We start from the raw sequence: 24,017 nt of genomic DNA, 5'->3' as shown, positions 1-24,017 counted from the left end.
AAAGATAGAGGGAGGGAGGGAAAAAGTGAGACAGACGCCACCACATTACTATGCAAAACGTTTACACACTTTACACAAAGCCAGATCACTTGTTTCTACGCCAAAGTAGGACATATCTGGTTCTAGTAATCAGCATGGAAGATGAACTGAAATAACTCTAAATTGCTTCTGAGCACTGCATTCATCCTTCTCTTTCATGTTAGAAGAATGTTAATAGCATTATAGCACGGTTATTCTGTCAATAGCCAAAAGATGATTTGCTAATATTATTCTGTTTTTGAGGGATGGAGCAACTGAAGAGGGCTTGCTAACCTCAATGACACTAGCATCGTTATGACATATTGATTCATAACAAAATATGGGTAGCTGAGATGGGTTGAGATGCTATGGGTAGTTGACAAATAGAGTGTACAGTATATCCATATATCAACATCAGGTTTTTAGGTTAAAATGTATATGAATGTTTAAGGGAAAGTGTATTTCTTACATCCTGTAAATCACCTTTTTTTTTGCCTTAATTCAATTTAAACAGTCCTTTTAATTGTAACAAATTCATTTATTTTAAAAGTACTAAGATTACATGTAGTTCCTCAATTCAAATTAGGTTATAAATGTTGCATGATACAATTATTGTAAAATAATTTTCAGAAATATGTTTAAGATGGAATATAACATTTTCCCTAACAGTTCATTAAGTGTTTGGTGTCATTTAATTAAGTATTTAACTACTGTAATCTAATATTTTTTAGTACCAAAAAGTAGTGTAGTACACTAAATTTAAAATTAGTATAATCATATTACAGTTAATGACTTTTAAGTTAATTGTTTTTGTTTTTAATTACTTCACTTGGGTTACACATATTTCTAAAATAATATTACATATGTGGAATACATTTAAAACGTGTATTGCATTAACATGTACATCTGTTTGTGTTTTGTGGCAGCTGAAGGGCATGCGACCCCCAATGAATCAATGAACAAGGAAAATATAGACATTATTTTGCATTCGTAGAGCCTAAAAATGAGCTTTTCTGTGAAAAGTGTTTTAGAGAGTAATTTTAAAAGTAATTTGTAATGTGATAACTTCGGTTCATAAAGAAGTAATCGGTAAATTTAGCAATCAGATTACAAACAATTCTAGAGTAGTAATTAGTCATTTATAGTGTATTACTTTTTGTGGGTAACTTTCCCAACACTGTCCCACCTAGATAAAAGAACCAGCAGTGTACTAATATTTTTTGTACCTTAACCAGGTGAATCATGGCATCCCTGAAGAAGACCATATCCATGCCTGCACCCCGGATGCTCTCGTTGTACTGACTCAAAAACATGTTCAACCTTTCCATCAGGCTGTCAAAAGATTTGATGGGCTCGTACACTTTCGGCATGTCAAAATCTGTGCCTTCAGGCTCCTCACCTGGTCAGATATAAAACACATCATTGTTCATTTCATTGTAATTTAGAAGAGAAGCTTAGAGAAGCTACACTTTGTTTGTTTGAGCAATATCAGATGGAAGCAGTGTTCGGAAAACCTGTTTGAAAATATTATTCTAGTAATCCCATTTGGTGCCACTAGTGGCGCAGAAGTTACAGACTTTAGCTTTATTTTTCCAAATTGTTAACCTACAATCTCAACCTTCGATACAAAATTGATTGTCACCTGTGGCCTCAGGTGCATCTCTGAGAAAGTCCACAAAGTAGGTGTCCACCCCGAGATCCACTACCACTTGCCCATTTTCCCCAAGCTCTTCTTCCACCAGCTTGGCCAGTGTGGAGTCAAACCAGGTCACGTCTTCTGGGACGGTAAATCGGTCAGCAATAACACGTTTGCACTCATGCTTCCACAGCCATTGTAAAACCTGTACCAACAAAAAAGCAGAATTTGGTTCTGTTAAAGGTTCTTGAATTATTTCTGCATTCTTGTGCCAATACGTAACAGCATCCTAAACTACTCAGACATTGTTTCTACTGCACTACTGAATCTACAGTTCCATGGCTAAATAAATGATGTTTTAGCTTAGTTGTGAGCTTGCAATATGAACTGAATGTGAGAGAGAAAGATAATCCAAAGACCACATCCACACTAATAAGTTTTCGTTTAAAAATGCATTGATTTTGCTACGTTCACACCCATCTTTTACACCAAAATGGCACTTTCCTCCACCAAAAACAGAATGTGTCTAAAACCATCTCCATTACCACATACTTGGGAAAACTATGATGTTGTACACAGAAAACAGCGTTTTCAAAAGAAAATGGATTAGTGTGGATGTGACCAAAGATAATAACACATCTTTCTATTGCACTAATCTTGCTAACAATGAAACCAGTGTTTCTATTAACAAACAAACGACTCTTACAAGGCAGTTCTTTGTAATTAATAAAAACTAGGCCTGCCAATTTAAGTGCAATTAATTATATAAAATAATAATGTGTTCCAAAAATGTACGCACTTTATCATGTCCCCTGACCGTAATAAGGAATATTCCTGCTATTGGAGCAATTTAAGCTTGGAAGTACCACCTGTTTTCTCCAGGGGGCAGTAAGTGAAACTTCAGCTGTAAAGGCAACGTGCAGCTCAAACAGGCACAAACATTCACGGACAGCAGACAGCTCATTATGAGAACGTATTCTTGCGTGCAAACACAGCTTTATGGAATGCAAATCTGAACACAAGTTTCAAACTACGTTTAACTTGACACAGCGACAGTATGTTTATCACGGAAAACAACCAAAGTGAGATGCTCCAAAAGCACTCCGTCTGATGCAGGTTTACATTGAAACGCCTTTAGTAAAGCCCTCATAATAAATCTCGGACTGATTGCCGTGAACAGTGGACAATGATTGGCTTAAATTCAATAATATGTAAATAAGGGGGCCTGGGTAGCTCAGTGAATATTGACACTAACTACCACCCCTGGAGTCTTGAGTTTGAATCCAGGGTTTGCTGAGTGACTCCAGCCAGGTCTCCAAAGCAACAAAATTGGCCCGATTGTTAGGGAGGGTAGAGTCACATGGGGTAACCTCCACGTGGTCGCGATTAGTGGTTAGTGGTAAGTTGTGCGTGGATTACGGGGAGTAGCATGACAAGCCATGTGATAAAATGCATGGATTGACAGTCTCAGAAGCGGAGGCAACTGAGACTTTTCTAATATCCAAATCACTTTAATTAAGACAGAATCTGCAACATTTACACAGCATCATATAAACTTGCCGAGATAAAATAAATCTTTAAATTGCGCCTTCCTCATGTTACATTTGACCGTCACTCAATTTTAAAGGTGACCTGCAAGTGCCATGAGTGCAGTGCATCACGAGCACATCAGAAGTCCAGAACGAGTGGAGCGCAGCATGAGTGCAGCACGAGCACATCATACAGACATGTCTGAGCCTGAACCTTTATTCACATTCACAAATGCAGCAAACACATTTAAGACCTCATTCAACATTACAATGTTACAACTGTTTCCTCTTTTCCCTCAGTGCAGCACAACAGTAGGCCAATGTGTTTGATACTAATAATAATATGTTTTATTTGTAAAACATAGGTCTAAATAGGGTTTACAAAGTGCATGGGTTTTGGTGTTCAGGAAATTGTCATGCATGCAAGAAATTGACAGTGAAACTGTGGCAGAAATAAGACCGTATTGGAAATAATTCCAATAAATAAACTGCACATGAATAACATATATTCAGTAGGTATTGTAGAATTAAACAAAATCACAAATGCAACAAATTACTGAGCACATGCAAATTCATATTTGAAGTGTTAATCTGGGCAATAATCATTACAAATGATTACAATTCAATTTCATAAATCATAAAATAACAATAACAAAATATTTTAGTTATAATCATCTGACCACTGTATATATTGCAAAAAAAAAAAAAATGTATTAATTGTTTGACCTGTTTGTGGGTTTTTTACCTTGTCGGATTAAGAGAGTGTCCTGATGTCAAGATCAAAAGTTAAAGGATTATAGTTGAAGAAATCCAAAATTAAGTTCAAGAATTGATTATAACTGAAATATTTATCTATGTTTATCAATTAATTGAACTGCTTTTAATATTATCAATGCACCTCAATACCGTGATACCGTAATACCATGGTAATTTTTGTGACCGTTATAATAGAGTGAAAATGTCATACCATTACACCCCTAGTACTGACTGACACAAGATACAAAAGATACACATTTTAAAGTAGGTAAAGTTTATTGCAATAAATGGCCCTTTCATTAAAAAAATACATTACAATATGTTACCAAAAATAGTTTCTTTATGTTTTATATTCTGATTATAATCGTTACTGGAAGTATTAAGGAATCAAAATCATTAAGTGCAATCAGAATCAGAATTGTTAATGGGATAGTTCATCCAAACATGAAAATTATATGTTAAATTCTAACACTCTGCCTAACATTGAGCACATTTGCATGCACACCAATACACTGATTACACCCAAAAATCAGCTTATTTAAAAAATCTGACAAAGCAAGAAAACCGTGTTTTCATGAGATTTGAAATAATCATGTTATTTTCTGCTTTTGACCATGAAGAAACATGCGCTCCACACGTGCGCACAGTGGATAAGCGGGTGAGAACCCCAGTAAAGGCGTTCACATGCCATGCGAAATCAGCATAATGGGCAAAAATCTACCCATGTTTACCAGTTTATTCTTATGCCGTTTATGACCTTACACCGATAAAGAACATAGTTTATTGTGTTTATATGACCACATGCATTGCCGGCAAATTAAGCATAATCAGTGTAAGAACATGCATGTAAACATGCTCATTGTTTTCCACAGAAGAATGTCATATGTGTATGTAACACCATTAGGGTGAGTAAATTATGAGAGATTTTTCCTTTTTGAGTGAATTATCTCTTTGGGTTGCTTAATGCCTCCCATCCCTAAATGTAAGTGAACTTCAGGTTATTTTGATAACAATGAGTAATAGTGGTTAAACGATTAATCCAATTTTCTCCACTGTATTTGATCATTGAAATCAGAGTTAATATTCTTCCAAATACATTCAGATTGTTCCCATCAGAGTGTGAATGAGATCAGAATTACAGTTTAACTCACATCGGATGAGTTGATGACCTCAGCGGTGACGCTGAGCATTCCCTGCCAAATGCGGGAGAGGTCACGCAGGTTAAATATGTAGTGGAAGTTGGCAGGTGTTGGCAGCATTTTAACCTTTGTCCTTTGCCACAGTTTTCGAGTCAGTGGAACCAGCCTGACCACTGTGTTGCACACTTCCTCTGAAAATCCCCGATGGGAACAGTAATGACCTGCACCTATCACGCCTGGGAGAGAGAAGGAGAGACAGAAAGAAAGAATTGTATGGAGGTATATAATATGAATGAAGAGGATGGGAAAGTGTTGTGCAGTTGTAGGCTGGAAGGACACATGGTGTAGGACAGATTTAAGCAAACATGGTCTTTCAGTAGGATAGAACACTAAGCTGAAAAAGAGTAGTCACAAATGTCAATACAAATATTGAAGTGTGTAGGCTAACCTTCATGTGAGCATGAAATATTTCAATACAAAAAATACTGCAAATAAAAAGAATCAGATTTTCAGGCAGGGAGCCCCTAACAACAGAGCATAGCCACAATCAATATGCAATTATAGAATCCGTTCTGCTTAAGCAATGTGGTGGACAACCTTAACCAAATTAAAGGAAATGCGATAAATCAGATTTCTCAGAGCCGTGCAAAGTCATATGGTCCGTATAATTTAAAAGGGGTACCTTTGGGGATTTTTCATTTATTAAATATTATCATGCATAACAAGAGAGGACATTAAGGTGATATATTTAAAAGCTGTATTCTGTTTTCCTGCAGTATGGCTCTTGTTTCGAATAAGCTTGTTTTTTTAGAGAAATCTTGTATCCATGAATAAGAACACTTGTATATTTTATGATGTACCAGTGCTGCTCATGTACATCAGATCTGGTTAATCAGACTTTAGATGTTGTTAACTTGACTAAACTATTATAACATCAGAACACTCTTCTGATAAGCAATATTCCAATTTAGAAGAAAGGGCTGTGATATTCTAAACAAAATATGTTTTTTATTCTTCATGCATGCCCTACAGCCTCATAGTACTTATACAGCTTGACATATATCCTTATGGGTAATTCTCAAGAAAATGTTCTGGTCCTATTTTACTCTAAAATCAAAAAGGAACAAGTAAGACATTATATTTTGCATATTAAAATTAAGCCTAGTTTTAGGGCCACACAATTTGTACATTGTGAATTTTTTTCATGACAGTTATGCACATTGTATACCTACCAATTCTCATTACCGCAGTGCAGTGAAAAAAGAATAAGAAATAAGGAATAAGAAAAATTATAAGATATTATTTAAATTGTAAAGTATTCATACATGATAGTTGTCACGATGCCCTGTTGTCTGCCCTGTGTTTCTCACTTGTCACCTGTCCCGAACTACACTTCCCATAATCCCCTGCCCTCATCACTGCCAGTGTCATTGTTCTCACCTGTATGTAATTTAATCATCACCCTTCTGTATTTAAACCCTGTTGTTTGTTAATTTATTGTCGGTCGTCAAATAATGTTATGGTTGTCCTCGATGTTTCTCCTGCCTGTGTTCTCCGTGGATGTTTCTCATGTTTATACTTTGTTTTCCCCTTGTGGATGTTTTGTTTTTTCCCTGTATTGTTTAGTTATTTTTAGTTATCCTGTTCACCTTTTTCACCTTCATTAAAGAACTGCATTTAGATCCTCACTCCTCGTCTGTCCTCGTCTGAATCATAACAATAGTAGTGCTCACTTGGTATTGCCTTCATGTTTGTTGATTTTCAGTGAAAAACTCATTGTATAAATCTTTTTTTTTTATGTGTTACGGTAATGAGAATCATCATAGAAAACATTTGTTTTCTTCATGCAAATTAGAATTTCAAATTTGTTTTATCTGGGATCATTTGTGGTTAAAAATGACCAGAACATTTATTTAACAGGTTTCATGAGAATCACCCTAATGAGTTCTGAAGGTATAGAGTTTATACAAAGGAGAAAATATTAAAATACCCTGAATAAGACCATTTTTAGAATAAGAATAATATTTCTGTCTCATTTGGAGTACAGTTAGAAGATATAAGAAATTTAGGACATATTTGGATTTGGAATGAAATTCCAAGTCACAATTTTGGGGGAAATGCAAACACAGAGGTAACCATTTTGCCTCAAACTAACAATACATATACTGTAGATCTGTAGGTCTTTTGATCGCTAGTCTTAAAGCTATTGATTTTAACTGTGTTGCAAATTGCAGTTTACAATACTGACCAAAGATCTTGTCTATGGAGGAATTGGAGGGAAGAGTACAGTTGAAAATGGAGAACTGTCTCTTCAGTCTTTGGGGGATGTCATTCCGGCCCCCTCCAGGATGGATCATGGCCGCCAAGAACTGGATATCCACAATGTTGGTGAACTCTCCTGGTTTCTCCAAGTTATAGAAGCCATTCTGTTCCATCAACTGCCGAACTATTTCATTGGTGACCTTTGAAGAGAAGAAATGGATTCTGTGAACTTTGGGTTCAGAGATTAAAGCTTTGGGGTGTTTGTGTGTGTGTGTGTGTGTGTGTGTGTGTGTGTGTGTGTGTGTGTGTGTGTGTGTGTGTGTGTCGTGTGTGAGGGTGGTGGTGGAAATATTTATAGCCACTGAGTTTTCTCAATTTACTCGCCATTGGCAGGGGTGGCAAAAGGGTTAATTTTGGACTCTGTCTGTAGTGTAGGGTTCGAGTTCACCTTTGGCCAGTCCAAGTCAATTCTGCATCCAACAGGGGCTGAGTCGGACTCAAGACAGGGTCCATAATATGCTGAGTGAATTTGAATCTGATAACCATCTGATAACCAGATTTTATTTTATACTATGTTAACTATATTCATGTCTTTGTCATTCAGTAGACGTCGGCAGTCATACACTAGGTAATACAGTGGCAAGAGAAAGTACATGAACCCTTTGGAATTAGCTGGTGTTCTGCATTAATTGGTCATAAAATGAGATCTTATCAAGATCACAGGTATATGCAAACACAATGTGCTTAAGCTAACAACACACAAACAATAATAAGCTTTCATGTCTTTATTGAACACATCCCATTAAACATTCACAGTGCTTCTGAAAAAGTTGATTTAATAACTGGTTGATCCTCCTTTGGCAGCAATAACCTCAACCAAGTGTTTTTGGTATCTGCAAATTAGACCTGCACAATGTATAGAAGGAATTTTGGGCCATTCTTCCTTACAGAACTGATTCAGCTCAGCCAAATTCTTAGGTTGCCTGATATGCACCCCTCTCTTCAGGTCATTTCATGGCATTAAAGTCTGGGCTCTGACTGGGCCACTCCAAAAGGTGGATTTCCTTTTCTGGAAACCATTCCGTAGCTGAATTGCTTAGATGTTTAGGTTCATTGTCCTGCTGCATCTCCCAACTTCTAATGAGCTTCAGCTGGCACACAGTCACCCTAACATTATCCTGTAAGATATCTTTATAAACTTGGGAATTCATTTTTCCCTCGATGATGGCAAGCATTCCAGGCCCCGAAGCAGCAAAGCAGCCCCAAATCATGATGCTCCCTCCAGCGTACTTCCCCGTTGGGATGATGTTTTCATGCCCTTTTTACGCCATATGTAGTGCTGTGTGTTCTTCCAAAACAATTCAGTCTTATTGTTATCAGTCAACAAAACATTTTCCTAGTAGTGTTGTGCAGTGTCAAGGTGGTCTTTGGCAAACTTCAGGCATTCAGCAATGGTTTTGTTGGAAAGCAATGGCTTCCTTTTTGGTGTCCTGCCATGGACATCATGAATGTTTAATGTTTCTGTGTAGTAGATTCATGAACAAAGATGTTAACCAGTTCCAATGATTACTTCAAGTCTTAACTTTCAATCGAGGGTTTTTTTATCCTCATTGAGCATTCTGCGGTGTGCCCTTTGAGTCATCTTGGCTGGACGGCCACTTCTAGTTAGAGTAGCCACAGTACTAAATTGTTTCCATTTATACACAATTTGTCTAACTGTGAACCGAGGAATATCTAAGCTCTTTGGGATAACTTTGTAACCCTTTCCAGCTTTATACAAAGCAACAATTCATGATCGTATGTCTTCCAAGATCTCTTTTTTTGTATCTTGTAAAAAGCAAACTCAAAATGTTTGAGTACTTTTTATAAGTCGAAGTAATATTGTTTCATTAATTGGATGCCAGGTTTTCCAATTCTTGACTCTAATTAGCTTTTGTTGATGTCATTAGCCTTGGAGTTCACATATTTTTTTCCAACCTACACTGTGAATGTTTCAATTATGTTTTCAATATGTACAAGAACAGTACAGTACTCTTTGTGTATTAGTTCAAAATTATTGTGTTTGGTCTTTATAGTAACCTGAAGATGAAGATCAAACCAGATTTTAAGACAAATTTATACATACAGTAAATGCAGGTAATTCTTTCCACTGTATATGTTATACATTATTCTCCCTAGTACCATTCAAGAATATTGGTTGACTGATGAGTGTGTCTGTGCGTGTGCGCATGTGTGTGTTTGCTCAACATGGTGAAACAAATTCTGGTTATGACTTTGGGGGTGCTACAGATGCATGCAGACAGAGATGCACTTTTTTTTCTAATGCCATGGACTCGGCTGTACTATGAAAGGCTTGAAAGTCTCAAAGGCTTGAGTCTATGACAAGTCCAAACTTGAGTACCTCAACTCTATTTTGCACCTAAACAAAACAAACTATTTATGCAGCAAAAATGCCTGCTATTTCTTACCTGATCACCCCACTCATTGATCACAGGCATGTTGATGTCATCAATAAAGATGGACATTTTCTTCCCTGCTGGAGGGCCGTAAGTGGTTCCCATTCGCTTATCGACATAACTCTCCACGGAGCGCTGTAAAGTCAAAAACACCGAAATAATCACGGACATGCGGATTTCTTACAAACACATCCAACAGCAACCCATAAATGACAAAGCACAGAAGAGATTCGAAACAAAAATGCAATAGTCAATAACGAAGCACCAAGTATGATGAAAACATTAGCCAGAATAAATAACCCTTTCACACCTGAACCTGAGAACTGATGCAGCATGCATTCAGTTCCTTGTGGGTCGATTGGTGTAACATTTGCCCTATAGATTTGGTCAAATGGTGACACTTTCAATTAAGCTGTGTATATAAACTACATTATAAAGGTGCTGACTGCAATATTAAAATAATTTTCCAGGTTCAATACAAGTTAAGCTCGATGGCATTTGTGGCATAATATTGATTACCACAAAAATAATTTTGACTTGTCCCTCCTTTCTATAAAAAAGCACAAATCTGGGTTACAGTTAGACACTTACAATGGAGGTTAAAGGGGCCAATCTATAAATGTTAAAATACTCGCTATTTCAAAAGTATAGCCACAAAATGCTAAATTCACTTACTAACCAATTCTGTTCAAAGTTACAGACAATTTTCTAAATGTATTGCCATGATGATGTAATGTCAACAAACTCTAAAACCCTTAAATGACTGTAAAAATAATGATTTACTTAAAACAGTTAAAATAATACTAGTGTACTAGTATACTAGTTAGTGCTTTTAGTAAATTATGAGCTTCAAATTTCTGCATTTAATCCCTCCAAAAATTGGTTCCATTCACTTCCATTGTAAGTGCCTCACTGTAACCTCTATTTTATTTATTTTTTTAAAGAAAAGGGGGTACGAGTTGAAATTATGTTTTGTGGTAATCAGCATTGTATCAAATGCTATTGATTTATCTTAACTTGTATTAAACCAAGAATATTCATTTACGGTATTAAGAATGCCTTACTGACATTTTCTTCTGTTATATTTTTCCATGAATAAGCTAAGTGTAACATAAGTCATCATGCATTGTAATATTTGACTATAGTTTGTTTAAGTTTTAAATACTAAAATCCATTATAACACATGATAACATGAATCCAGATTTTATGACAAGGCTCACTAGAATACTTGATTGTGATTAGTCAATTTCAGCCTTCTGTGGTCAAATATTTTTGTAATGAGTGCAACCTGTATAACTCTCTGTTGTCCCAGGCAACCAGTTTTTTAAATAGCTAGTTTAATGTCACTATTATAACTGTGTGGTCTCTTTTTATATAACATAAATCAATATTTCATTTGCATTTATGTTTTTATTTTCTAAGTAGGCATGTAAAGCAGAATAATATACAGTCAACTGGATATTGTCTCAAAAAAAAAAAAAAAAAACACTAATGAGGATGATACAATATACGACATTATGCTTATTTTGATATTATGACTGGCTAACTGTAAAATATCCCTTACATATAATGCATGAAACCATGTTTTTTAAATACTCTGTAAATATATAATTATTGTTTCTAATTATTACAATGTTTTATAACCATGGTTGCAATTATTTATCATTATAAATGCATTATAACACATTAATAAGGAATGTTTAATGTATTATACATGCAGATTTCATAATCATAAAAGGCTAAAAGATTTTACTCAATACCATAACAGTATTTGCTAGGATTGACCCAATAAATGGGAAAAGAAAAAGAGGAATGAGGGAAAGGCAGTCTTCCGGTACCTGAAACATTAAAGGTGTGGTGGCGGAGGAGAAATTGAGGCTCTTGGCAGTGTGGGACTCTGGGTCATATTTTGACAAATAGCCTTTGATGATGACAGTTTTGGCAGTGCCCTGCTCTCCTATCAAAAGCACAGCCTGAAAAACATGAAGAAAACACAAGTAGACTCCAGAGAGGGTGGCCATCTGTCCTTGTGCACAGCTAATCATAGTTCTGGCCACACAGGAAAAGTCTTGATGACAAACAAAGTAGTTGTCCATTTTAAACAAGCCTCACTCAGTGAAATCAATAAGGAAGCGCTGCAGGTGTCATTGTTGAGAAGTGACACTAGACAACACTGCTGAGTACTTTGCAAAGAGCAAAAGTCTTTTGAGACATATGCAAAGGGTTTTAGCATATAACCAGCAATTGGAGTCTAATTCACAGAAAGACATAGAAAGCAGAGGTTTCTGAATAAAGCTTGTAATAAATAATAATAATAAATTACAATTCTGTCATCATTTATTCACTCTCATGTTGTTCCACCGGAAACACGTTAAAGAATGTACCGGCCGCTCTTTTCTACATACATTTCCTGAAAATGAACAAGGACTTGGGCAGACAAGTCTCAAAATGACAAAAAGAAAGCACCATAAAGCCTCATAAAAGTAGTCCATACCACCCATGCTATATTGTCCAAGTTTTTCAAATGTTATTCACTGATAATCTTCTGCCAAACATCTTAAAATGTAGTATTACATTTATATGAACAATAAAAGTGGTGCATTCTCGTGACCAAACATCATGATGTCATACCTAACGCAGCACTTCTAATGGCATTTTGTATTTGAGAGCAACAGCAGATTTTTTGTGAATTACAACTTAAATTTGGTTCTGTTCCTCAGAACAGCTATCATATGGCTTTAGAAGACTTGGAATATGGACTTCTTTGTAATAATTGTTTGGTGCTTTTTGTCATTTTTTGTGCATAACAGCATGACAACATTTCTCCTTCTGTGTTCCATAGAAGAAAAAAAAGTTTACATGATGCTGAGTAAATAAGTACAGAATTTTCACTTTTGGGAGACCTTTAAAACCAAAATACTTTATTTTTATTCAATTTAATTAATAGACTCACCTTGCCCTGCTTTGCAATGGTCTGAATAAGGAAGTCAGTGCGAACATTATCAACATTGGGCACCAGTATGGAGCTGTAATCTGGCGTTGAGTCAGATGGGTAGATGTACTCTTCCACTCTGGTATTCCAGTGAATCCATTGACCTGCAAAAACACATTAAAATTCCATAATTAAACAGTGTTATTAGGCTGAGCTCTGACTGACAGGTGAAGAGTTTGTATGAAAATGCAAGTAGTGGGGAAGTTATCTTGTTTAGGCATGAACAAAGCCAATTAAAAGAAAATATTTGAATTGCAAAGTGCACCAGAGTATATGACAAAGCTCCCAAAAGAGATTTTTTTAAAGACAAATAATGTGAATATATAAAAATGACCCTGAACTTGTAAACTTTTGGGTCTAAGTTATTTTGCTTCAAGCTCAAGCTGTAAAAACAATCTATAACATAATTCAGCCTGGAATTACTTACATTGTGGTACACCAAATATTTTATCAACACTCCTTGCAATCAAAACTCACATTAAAAGAAAAAGTCTTGAGTCTCCAATTTGTCTGTGGCAGTACAGTTTGCCATAAATCAGACTTCAACAAATATGTACTTGAATTTTTGATTTATGTTATATTTTTTTGGGGTGGTGGGTAATTAGGGGGTTTAGACCCCCAAACCCGATAATTTGTATCCTGCCAATATCGTCTTTCTTGTTTTATATTGTCACCCTGATAATCTTTTTTCCCTATTTACATCTATTGCTTTTAGTTTGTATTGTTTGATTCTTTTGGTTATGCTCTTTTTGAGCATTGTGAAGCTTCCAATGGGTTTGTGAATAATGATTTTATTATTATTATTATGAGTGCAAGGTGCCACACTTAATTTGGTTGAGCACCTTGTCGGTTTGCAAGGCACAAAGAGGGACACTGTCTACAAATGGATGACTTGTCCTGACATAGAGAGAGAGAGAGAGAGAGAGAGTATTTTACCAGCACGCTCTTGTTCAGAGGAACAAGCTACGGTTACTGTTACTTAACATATCCAAGGATTCTACCTGCCATTTACCAATTGGAAAAGTTATCTGAAAATTGCTTAATTTATACATTTGGGGATTAGCAATTTTAGACAAAGATCAATAGAGGTAGACATTTCTAGATTGTTGTATCAAAATAATGAAAACAAAAAGAGAGTGTTAGATACCATCATTAGTGATGTAATAGTCAAACATAGTGTCCTCGCTGTGGGCCGGGATGTCGGGAAGGTCCAAGTGGATGTTTTCATGCTGACGGAGCCAGCTCTCCAACTTAATTCGATCATCCAGTTCCAGGAGGGCTCCCACACTCCACATCAGAGCAAAGACATACAGACGCTCCATGTGCTCTTGAGAGAGCTCTCCTCCCTGCTCCTGAGTTACATCATCAAATACATCATCAAAGATCTGCTCAAGCTCACAGGGCTAAAAAAAACTGTTCTTGTGTTCATAAACTTAGAGAACAGAAATTATACATTATTGAATACACCAAAAATAAAAATAAAAAATGGACCTTTGTTGGTCCATTTTAACTTTGTTCAAAACATGCTGATCTTAGATTTGGGTCGTTTGAACAGAGTTTAAGGCTTAGATTTAAAGTTTGTTTCACAAATATTGCAATGCAAGTAGTCTAGAAACTCTTAACCATGCGCCACCAGCTGGGTTTCCATATATGTATTTTTACACGTATATGCTCACTTCAGGTGGATAATTTTTTATTCTATAAGAAGAAATGCACATAAACTATGATGAAAACACATTTATCGAATAAACTCCTATTGAATTTATTAGGAATACAAGATGCACTTCAAAAAAAAGTCCTGTGACTGAATAACTTCATAGCTGGACTAACCAGCAGATCAATCATCGTGAAAATAATGGTGTCTAGAAAATCCAAAGCCTGCATAGAGTTTGCAGAGCAAATATTTCTAATACAAACTTGAACTGTGCTGAAGAACAGGTTTATTGACACTTCAGAAAAGATAGTATAGATCTGAATGGCAAAAAGGAATGCACACACATAGTGCTCCCAGTGACACGCTGTCACTCCCAGACATGAGACAAAGTTTACAGTGTTTTTGTCTGTGTACTCTAAACCACTAGTATTTTATTAATAAAAGAGTCACAGTGGCTATTTTGCTCTTTTGAGGTTATAGTGATATCTTGTAAATATAGGTACAATAGTTACAATAGGGTAAACATTTTCAACTTGGGCAAACACTTTTGAAACCGCAAGGTAGTTTTGAAAGTAACAAATTAAAATATTATTCAAACCACTTCAGAAAAGTGTTAACCATTTTCAATCCCATTTTGGCGTTTTATAACCTTTCTATAACTAAATTTCCGCACACAAAGCTTCAGTCCATACATTGAAACTTAGCTACAAAAAATGGTCATTATGAATGTGTGACAACAAATTGAGTCATCAGCACAGCCGCATGGCTTGACCACACGCCGCCTACATCTTCTTGACTCGCGCACGCGGTCCTTATCTGTGCACATCATCTGTGCATGCGCTGGCCATTGACTGTACTAGTAGAGTGTCACAAAGAAGTTGTAATGCACATGCATAGAACGCACTTAAACGAAGTATACCTGGGCCTTTAGGGTGTCAGAACTATCAGCACATACTACAGCTCACATTTACATATAAAAGTTATAATGGTACAGTAGCAAAATTGAATTAAGTATATTCCCAGGGCAGTCATTTAGGATCAATGCTTTTGTTTTGCAACTACAGCATGAGATGTAAATATTCTATAACATCCAATTCCCCTTCTGTCACTCAGTCGACGTTGTGTCGAATGAAGTGACACAAGGGATCTTCCTGAGACACGTACCTCTGAACCGGAGAGCGTCCAGGCGTCCGACGCGGAAGACTCGACTCCCGATGCGGACGTGCAGATGGCCAACATGCTTGCCCGGGCTGCCGTGAGCATGGGCATGGGCTTGGACTGGAACCTGCTCTCCCCCACCGCAAAGCCCCGCCCGGTACGTCAAAAGCAATCGTCCCGTTAGTGCCCCTCGCGCGGAGTTTGAATGCGTGGCTTTCACTTTCACTTCCCAATCCGTCGCGCTGGCTGGCCAGGACCATCCGACTCGGCTACGCGATTCAGTTAATCCGGCTCCCGCCTCATTTCAGCGGTATTCGCTCCACTTACGTGAAAGGCAAGAAAGCCAGTGCCTTATGAGCAGAGATCACGACCCTGCTCCTCAAGGATGCGATAGAGCTCGTCCCTCCAGCCAAGATGGAGAAGGATTTCTATAGCCCTTACTTCATCGTACCCAAAAAAGGCAGCGGGTTGCGACCAATCTTGGACCTGCGAGTTCTCAACCGGGCTTTACATAGACTCCTGTTCAAACTGCTCACACAGAAACAGATTCTTACCTGCGTTCAACAGCTAGATTGGTTTGTGGCGGTAGACCTGAAGGACACGTACTTCCATGTCTCCATTCTGCCTTGACACCAACCCTTCTTACGGTTTGCAGTACAAGGTCCTCCCCTTCGGCCTGTCCCTGTCCCCTCGCGTCTTCACGAAGATTGCTGAGGCAGCTCTTGCCCTGCTATGGGAAGTGCGCATCCACATACTCAACTACCTCGACGACTGGCTCATCCTGGCTCACTCTCGAGAGTTACTATGCACTCACAGGGACCAGGTGCTCAGGCACCTCAGCCGTCTAGGGTTTCAGGTCAACTGGGAAAAGCAAGCTCATCCCGGTTCAGAGCTGTCTCTTTTCTCGGCATGGAGTTAGACTCAGTCTCAATGACAGCGCATCTCACCAACGAGCATGCTCAGTCAGTGCTCAGGTGCCTCGCTCTCTTCGAGCCCGGCACAGCGGTTCCTCTAAAATAATTCCAGAGGCTCCTGGGGCATATGGCATCCTCAGCCATGGCCGCACCGCTCGGGTTGATGCATATGAGACCACTTCAGCACTGGGTACAGACTCGAGTCCCAAGATGGGCATGGCACCACGGCACATACCGTCTGACAATCACCCTTTCTTGCCATCAGACTTTCAACCCTTGGACAGACCTCTGCTTTCTGCGGACCGTAGTCCCCTTGCAGCAGGTGTCCAGACGTGTCGTGGTGACCACAGACGCCTCTTGACAGGGTTGGGGCACGAGTGCAATGGGTACGCTGCCGCTGGCTTCTGGACAGGACCCCGGCAGCGTTTGGCACATCAACTGCCTAGAGTTGCTGGCTGTATCTCTTGCCTTACGGAGGTTTCTCCCTCTAATCCGGGACAAGCACGTCTTGATCCGTTCAGACAGCACCGCGATGATAGTGTACATAAATCGGCAAGTCGGTGTGCGCTCTCGTCATATGTCACGACTCGCCCGCCATCTCCTCCTTTGGAGTCAGCTGCGACTCAGGTCGCTGCGTGCCACTCACATCCCTGGCAACCGCAACATGATGGCAGACACGCGGTCCTGGTAGGTTTCCCCCAGCAGAGAGTGGAGGCTCCACTCTCCAGATGGTCCAGCTGATTTGGGACCAATTTGGCAAGACACAGATAGATCTCTTTGCCTCCAAAGACAACTCCCACTGCCCGCTCTGGTACTCCCTGACAGTAGCTCCTCTCAGGACAGATGCGCTGGCACACAGCTAGCCCTGGGGGCGGCACAAGTAAGCATTTCCCCCAGTCAGCCTTCTTGCACCGGTGCTGTGCAAGATCAGGGAGGATGAGGAACAGGTCATCCTGGTGGCCCCTTATTGGCCCACCCGGGCCTGGTCCTCGGATCTCACGCTTCTCGCGACAGCACCTCCCTTGTGTCATTTCATTCAACACAATGTCTCGTTCCTTCCCTCAGGGAATGGAGGTTACAACAGTAACCATGACGTTCATTATATTTACACGTTTTCTACATTATGGCCCTTCACTGAAATGTTTCAATCACATAATATTTTGCAGGATGCATTATTAGTTCTCAATACACAAAGTGTAAAATGAATTACATCAAGTACACATTGCTTTTGAAAGGTTACAGGTCTTTTTTACAGACCATGTAATCCATATTCAGCTCATGTTAAAATGGACTGGGATTTTAATAGAATGATAGCATGAGGACAATAGGGCTGTATAATGTGTGTATCTCACAACTAAATGCTTTACGAATGACAATGTGGGAGATAAAGTGTGACATTTACTGGGGACAATTTACCCTTATCATATTCATGGATTTCAGATAAGCAGAAGAGCAGCATTGAATGTCAAAGAGACAAGCATTGAGTAAAACTGTCAAAAAAATCAGTATATTCACACTTCTTTATTGATTTGGGTTTATTCTACTTATATCACATTCTATCATAATCTGCCTACATATTTGATTTCCTTCGAATGCAACAGGGAATATTTAGCTATGAATGGTAAATGAGCTTTCAGTATTTCTGTTTAATGACTGGTGTTTAATAAGCGCTGTCAAGATTGGTCAAATCACTCTGCGTGAAATGTGGTGAAATGGTGTTAGCTTGCAGGCCAGAGTAGATATGGGCGGTTCTGTGGGAGACAGGGTTGATAAGGTAAATTAATTAGTTGCTAGGTGGTTTTTACTCTTATTTTCAGGTTTCTGTCTTTTTATTAGGTACTGTAGATATAGTGGAGAGTGACAGAAAATGATTGGGAATGAAAAAAAGTGAATGGAATAGGACACACTCTTGGACTTGAACCTGCATCACATGTATGAGCAGTATGGCTAAGTTAATAGATACCATGTGCATTGATCTCTGCACCATAGCCATGCTTTTTAATGATAAAAGCTTTTGATGTTTAAACTGGTTTGTGAAAATATTAATGTTTAATGGTTAAAAACCATTACAGAAAATATGTTGACTTAACTGTAGTAAAGTGATGGGATCAGATGGTACCGGTACTTTGATACAATGGACTGAATGATTAAAATATGAATGTACATGTATGTACATGCTGCTTTGAATAATACCATGTTACTACAATGGTACATGAACAAAAAGCCATGGTATTAACATGGTACAATGTCCAATAAAGACCATGTAGGTACCAAGAATATGTTGTATGTGTATTTATTTGGCAATCATGCATGTAATAAGTGAAACCTCTGGAGTACATAAGGTGAATCAGCTGTTCTAAATAATACTGCTCTTTGACTCACTTGCTAAAAATGTTCCCATACATATTAGATCAGATATGAATTCTTAATTAAACTTAGATTATGTATGATTAGGTTAGATATGCAAATTTATAATTTGTTTCAAATGTATGAATGAATTAGCAACAGATTTTCATATTCTGAAGAAAAGTGCTTGCAAGGCAAGGTTTAAATAGTGTTTAAAGGGATTGTTGACCCAAAAAATAAATCAGTCATTGTTTTCTCACCCCTGTGTTGTTGCATAAATTACTTACTTTTCTTTTTCTTAACACAAAGGGAGAAGTTGTGAGAAAAAAAACACACAAAAAAAAAACAATGTGCTCAGTGATGTCATTCAGTGTCAGTTTATGGTGACTACCTTTTCAAGCTATAATTCAGAAGTCTAATACATTATTTAATGAGACTCATGATTGTTATGAAAGCACCTGATGAGGTTTGGTGAGAAACATGTAATGTATTTGGGGCTACAGGCAGACGACACACAATAAAATATTTTTTTTTTTTCAATGTTAATCACAGTTTTTGTCCTAACAAGCAGTGACAAGTGATGGTGCATTCTATTGATTGCTTGTTTTCCATTTTCAGCATGGTGCGGGTAACTCTGTCTGCTGTGAACTGGTACAGTCCAAGAACATACGTCTAAACAAAAAATTTATAAATTCTTCAACTACAAACTCTTCAGACAATGTTTAGTTAGTTCAGTTCTCTGTTTTATGTGCAGCTGCATTGTGTTTTGTTGTCACTGCCACTGTGGAGGGCCTGTTTTTAAATAAACATTTTCACTAAATAATACTTTATAGTTGTTTGCTTTCAAAACAGTCATGAGTCTCATTAAACAATTTTTTTCTCTGGTTTTGGCTTTGGTAAAAGTATGACAATCAGATATGCGTACACTGTAACACACTGCTACATGAATAAATTATGCAAATTGCAGTGATACTGGCTTACTTTTCTTTCTCTTTTTCAGTGTTTGCTGCTTTTATTTATGCTGTTGGATGTTGGGTTTGTTGTTATTTGTCATGTAACAATAATTAAAATCTGTGTTTAATGATTATCACCATCATTGTGATTTGCATGTAAAGTGTTGAGGTCCATGTGTGTTTCATTGACAAGCTTAAGTCTGAATAAAAGACATTAAGCTCCTTTAACAAGTAAAAATAAAAATAAAAAATATTTCATGACCCCTTTATGTCAACTATATGCTCTGTTTAAACAACTTTTCCTCTTAAATTGATAGAAAATAAAATTAAGGGATCACAAACACTTACCTTTTTAAAGTTGAAATAATAAGTTCCACTTCTGTCACTCACTCGATGTTGTGTCAAATGTAGTGACAAAAAGTGTCTTTCTTGAGAGCCTTGTGTACATCTGAACTTGAGAAAAGGCCAATGAGAAATTGGCATGCCCCACCCCCGGACATACGGGTATAAAGGAAGTGGACGTGCGTCTGTCAGTCAGATTTTTTCTTCAGAGCCGAGCAGTTGTGCAGCAGCAAGCTGAGTCTCGTTACCAGCTGCTTTCTCCCTCTCTGCACGCTGTGCATTCCACACACCTGGGCGCTTCGACAGCGCTGAGTGACCTACCACCAGCGGTCGTAGACACGATCAACCAAGCCAGAGCTCCCTCTACCAGGCAGCTTTACGCCCAAAGTGGCGCTTGTTCGCAAATTGGTGTTCTTCCCGGTCTGAAGTTTGGTCAGTGCTTTCATTCCTGCAAGAGAGGTTAGAGGGGAGGCTATCCCCCTCCACCTTGAAGGTGTATGTAGCCACTATCACGGCCCATCACGACGCAGTGGACGGCAAGTCCTTGGGTTAGCACAACTTGATTATCAGGTTCCTTAGAGGCGCCCGGAGGCTGAATCCAAGCCTGTTCCCATAAAAGCATCTCTCAGTGGTCCTCTAGGGCCTTCAGAGACCCCCCCCTTCGAGCTGCTTGACTCAGTTCAGCTCAAGGCCCTCTCCTTGAAGACGGCCCTCCTGATAGCTCTAGCTACCATCAAGAGGGTCGGGGACCTGCTAGCATTTTCTGTCCGCGACACTTGCCTGGAGTTCGGTCCGGCAGATACTCACGTCATCCTAAGACCGCGACCGGGCTACGTGCCCAAGGTTCCTACGACCCCCTTCAGGGACTAGGTCATGAATCTGCAAGCAAGATGCCCTGGGAGGAGGCAGACCCAGCCTTTGTTGCTGTGTCCGGTACGTGCTTTGCGCATCTATTTGGACAGCACGCAGAGCTTTAGAAGTTCTGAGCAGCTCTTTGTCTGCTTCGGTGGACAGCTGAAAGGGAATGCTGTCTCCAAACTTAGGCTGCCCGCTGGGTCGTCAACGCCATTTCCTTGGCCTTCCAGACTCAGGCCGTGCCCGCCCCCTTGCGGGTTCGAGCACACTCGACGAGAAGTGTAGCATCCTCCTGGGCACTGGCCAATGACACCTCCCTATGCAGACATATGGGCTGGGCTACACCCAATACCTTTGCAAGATTCTACAATCTCAGGGTTGAGTCGGTCTCGTCCCGTGTTTTGTCAGGTCCGAGCCGGTAGAACTCGGTAACAGCCAACCAGGTTGCACTTATCACCCTTCACCAAAGTGATTTAGTGTGCTCTCTTTTTCAGGTTAGCCACTAAGTTCTCGTTTAGTTTCTCATTGGCCTTTTCTCAAGTTCAGAGGTATGCAAGGCTCTCAAGAAAGACCCCTTGTGTCACTATATTTGACACAATGTCTCGTCCCTCCATCAGGGAACGGAGGTTACAACAGTAACATGACGCATTAAGTCACCAGTACAGCTGAAAAAGGGTTTACATGCACAGCAAATTGATGAAATTGGCAAAAATCTAAGTTTTTGCCTAGGGTTTTGCTTAAACTATTTATGGTTGTTCTAGGTGGACATGCAAACTCATGAAAATAATATACTCTGAAAGGCTAGAAAACGCAACCATTCGTGTGACATAACAGTATTCAGAAAAAAATGAAGTATACCCAAGCCTTTAGGGTTAGGGGTTTAGAACAAACTATTGTTATAGGAATATGGATACACTGCTGCTGTGCAGGCACTGTAATGAACACTAACAAATCTGGGTTAATTAGAACTACAGCTGTTGAATCACAACCTTGGGCTGAATAAGTCCTTGCAGCATGTTGATACACTGCATGATGATGAAGGCCTCCAGCATGTCCATCTTATACTGCAAAGACTGAATACTGAAGCGATAGAGCTCTGAGAAAGAGGAGGTGAAGAGATTCCTCAGGACCACTCCCTCCTGAGGGGAGCGCTTCTTCAGCCAGCCCTGAGAACACACACACACACACACACACACACACACACACACACACACACACACACACACTGAGGAAAGACACATAAAGAGTAGGACATATTCTTAGTGATTATATCTGTCTTGTTGAAAAATATATCTGAACATTCTTACCACAAAATACATTTAACTTATAAGCCACACTTAATAAGATATTAAGACTTGTTTTCAGAGAATATTTCTTGAATAAAAGTGTAGATGTTAACATTTCTTCAGTTTTATTTGAATAGCACTTTTTACAATACATTTGGTTCTAAAGCAACTTCAATGGAAATGAAATAGACTGTATATGTTCAGTTGAAGAGATTGGAGGCGAAAAAAATAAATAAATAATAATTCAGATAATAATACAGAGGCCCCATAATCTACACCAGAAATTCCTCAAAGTCATACATTTAAAAGGACCAAGGCTACATCCTGTTTTCTGAAGAGCATCAACTATTATGAAACAACAAGATGATTACTAACACTCTCAGCTTAAGGAACATTGCTCATGGAAACCAAAAATTCCAGAACTAAAGCCTGCTTTGTTCTTCAATATAACCAATTTGCTACATTTAGAAATTATTCTAATAAGGGAGCATGAGACATGGCCATCACATGTCCATCCAAGACAAAAGAGCTTGACCAGTCTTTCTTTGAAATTATCCCTTTGTATTAAAAATACGCTGTATTTTTATTGTATACAGTCTTCTTATTTTGTGTATACTGTGTATTGTATATTATTAGGTCTATATTGTGTTGTGTAGCAGATGTGTAAACTGTGTTAAGTGTAAATCAGATGATTATTGTAATTGCCATACTGCTATGTTGCTTGAAACTGCACCCAAGTCTTTCACCCACTGTTGCACTTGTGTATAGTTGTGTGACAATAAAGGGATTTGATTTGATTTATTAAATACCCTAGCGTAATTACGATATTAAAATGCATGATTAAACATTCACTGGAAGTCTTGGGAACAATGCTCATAAATCACCTTTGAAAGGGAGGGAAAGAGGTGATCATGTGACATAGCAAAAGACACTTCTGATTGGCTCAAGACACCTTTGGGATGCAGCCAACCTCAACTCAAAATCTCCCCACCTAGAACAACAGTGTTCTTCTCCTCTCCGGAAAAGTTCCAGCAAGAGTTCTCATGTAACCATCACGTTAGTTTCCAAGGGAAACTCCCTTGAGACCATGAGGGCCCTAAAGGGTGTTATCGTTACTAAGTCTGCGAAGTCTCTAGAATGTAGTATTTGCAAACTTCTTCTGTTGCTGTCTCCGGGACTCCGCTGGTCTTTTCATCATCAATCCATTGTGAATAATTTATTTCTGCTGAAATTGACACTAAAGCTTCATTGGAACTTCAAGGCTAACGAACTGAACAGAGACCTCCCTGATAAAAACCAATGGACTTCAGTGCCAAGCAACAAACTGAAAGTACAATTACCTCCAGACTTTTACTGAAATCTAATTGGAATAACCCAATCTTAAACCCAGGTTGAAAAAATGAAGAATTGCGGGGCTCAAAGCAAGGTCTAGACTCAGCAAATTCACTTTCCTCTGTAACAGATAATTTCCATTAATTGTCTGTCAAAACCACGGATATATATAGAACTGGATCGCTGATCCTACGGGAAACTTCCAGCAGGTGGTGAAACCACTTGAAGTGTTTGAGCGGTCATCGTAACTGCCATAGAGCATTAATGACTGACAGCTGATAATGCCGCCATTTCACCATCTCTGACCTCCAGATATTACAGTCGCTTTTCCCCCTTTAGTGACAATCATGTTTAATGTTTAATTTGTGTGTTATGAATTATATTCATTA

The 24,017-nt window shown here is 38.6% G+C and overlaps 1 protein-coding gene across 1 annotated transcript in view; it reads right to left on the bottom strand.

Annotated features, from left to right (window-relative positions):
- dnah5 (dynein, axonemal, heavy chain 5) overlaps positions 1-24,017 on the bottom strand; it is a 172,738-nt gene that overhangs the window by 77,301 nt on the left and 71,420 nt on the right. Inside the window, exons 44-52 of the mRNA XM_052143760.1 lie at positions 22,000-22,176; positions 13,936-14,140; positions 12,750-12,892; positions 11,635-11,769; positions 9,809-9,931; positions 7,327-7,540; positions 5,091-5,314; positions 1,661-1,859; positions 1,245-1,417 (exon numbers count right to left, since the gene is read on the bottom strand). Of these exons, the coding sequence (XP_051999720.1) occupies positions 1,245-1,417; positions 1,661-1,859; positions 5,091-5,314; positions 7,327-7,540; positions 9,809-9,931; positions 11,635-11,769; positions 12,750-12,892; positions 13,936-14,140; positions 22,000-22,176 (1,593 nt within the window). The remainder of the gene's footprint in view (positions 1-1,244; positions 1,418-1,660; positions 1,860-5,090; positions 5,315-7,326; positions 7,541-9,808; positions 9,932-11,634; positions 11,770-12,749; positions 12,893-13,935; positions 14,141-21,999; positions 22,177-24,017) is intronic.

The sequence above is a fragment of the Xyrauchen texanus genome, chromosome 15, assembly GCF_025860055.1.
Source record: "Xyrauchen texanus isolate HMW12.3.18 chromosome 15, RBS_HiC_50CHRs, whole genome shotgun sequence".
NCBI lineage: Eukaryota > Metazoa > Chordata > Actinopteri > Cypriniformes > Catostomidae > Xyrauchen > Xyrauchen texanus.
The sequence above is the reverse complement of the archived record's forward strand: the minus strand, read 5'-3'. Positions and strand labels throughout refer to the sequence as shown.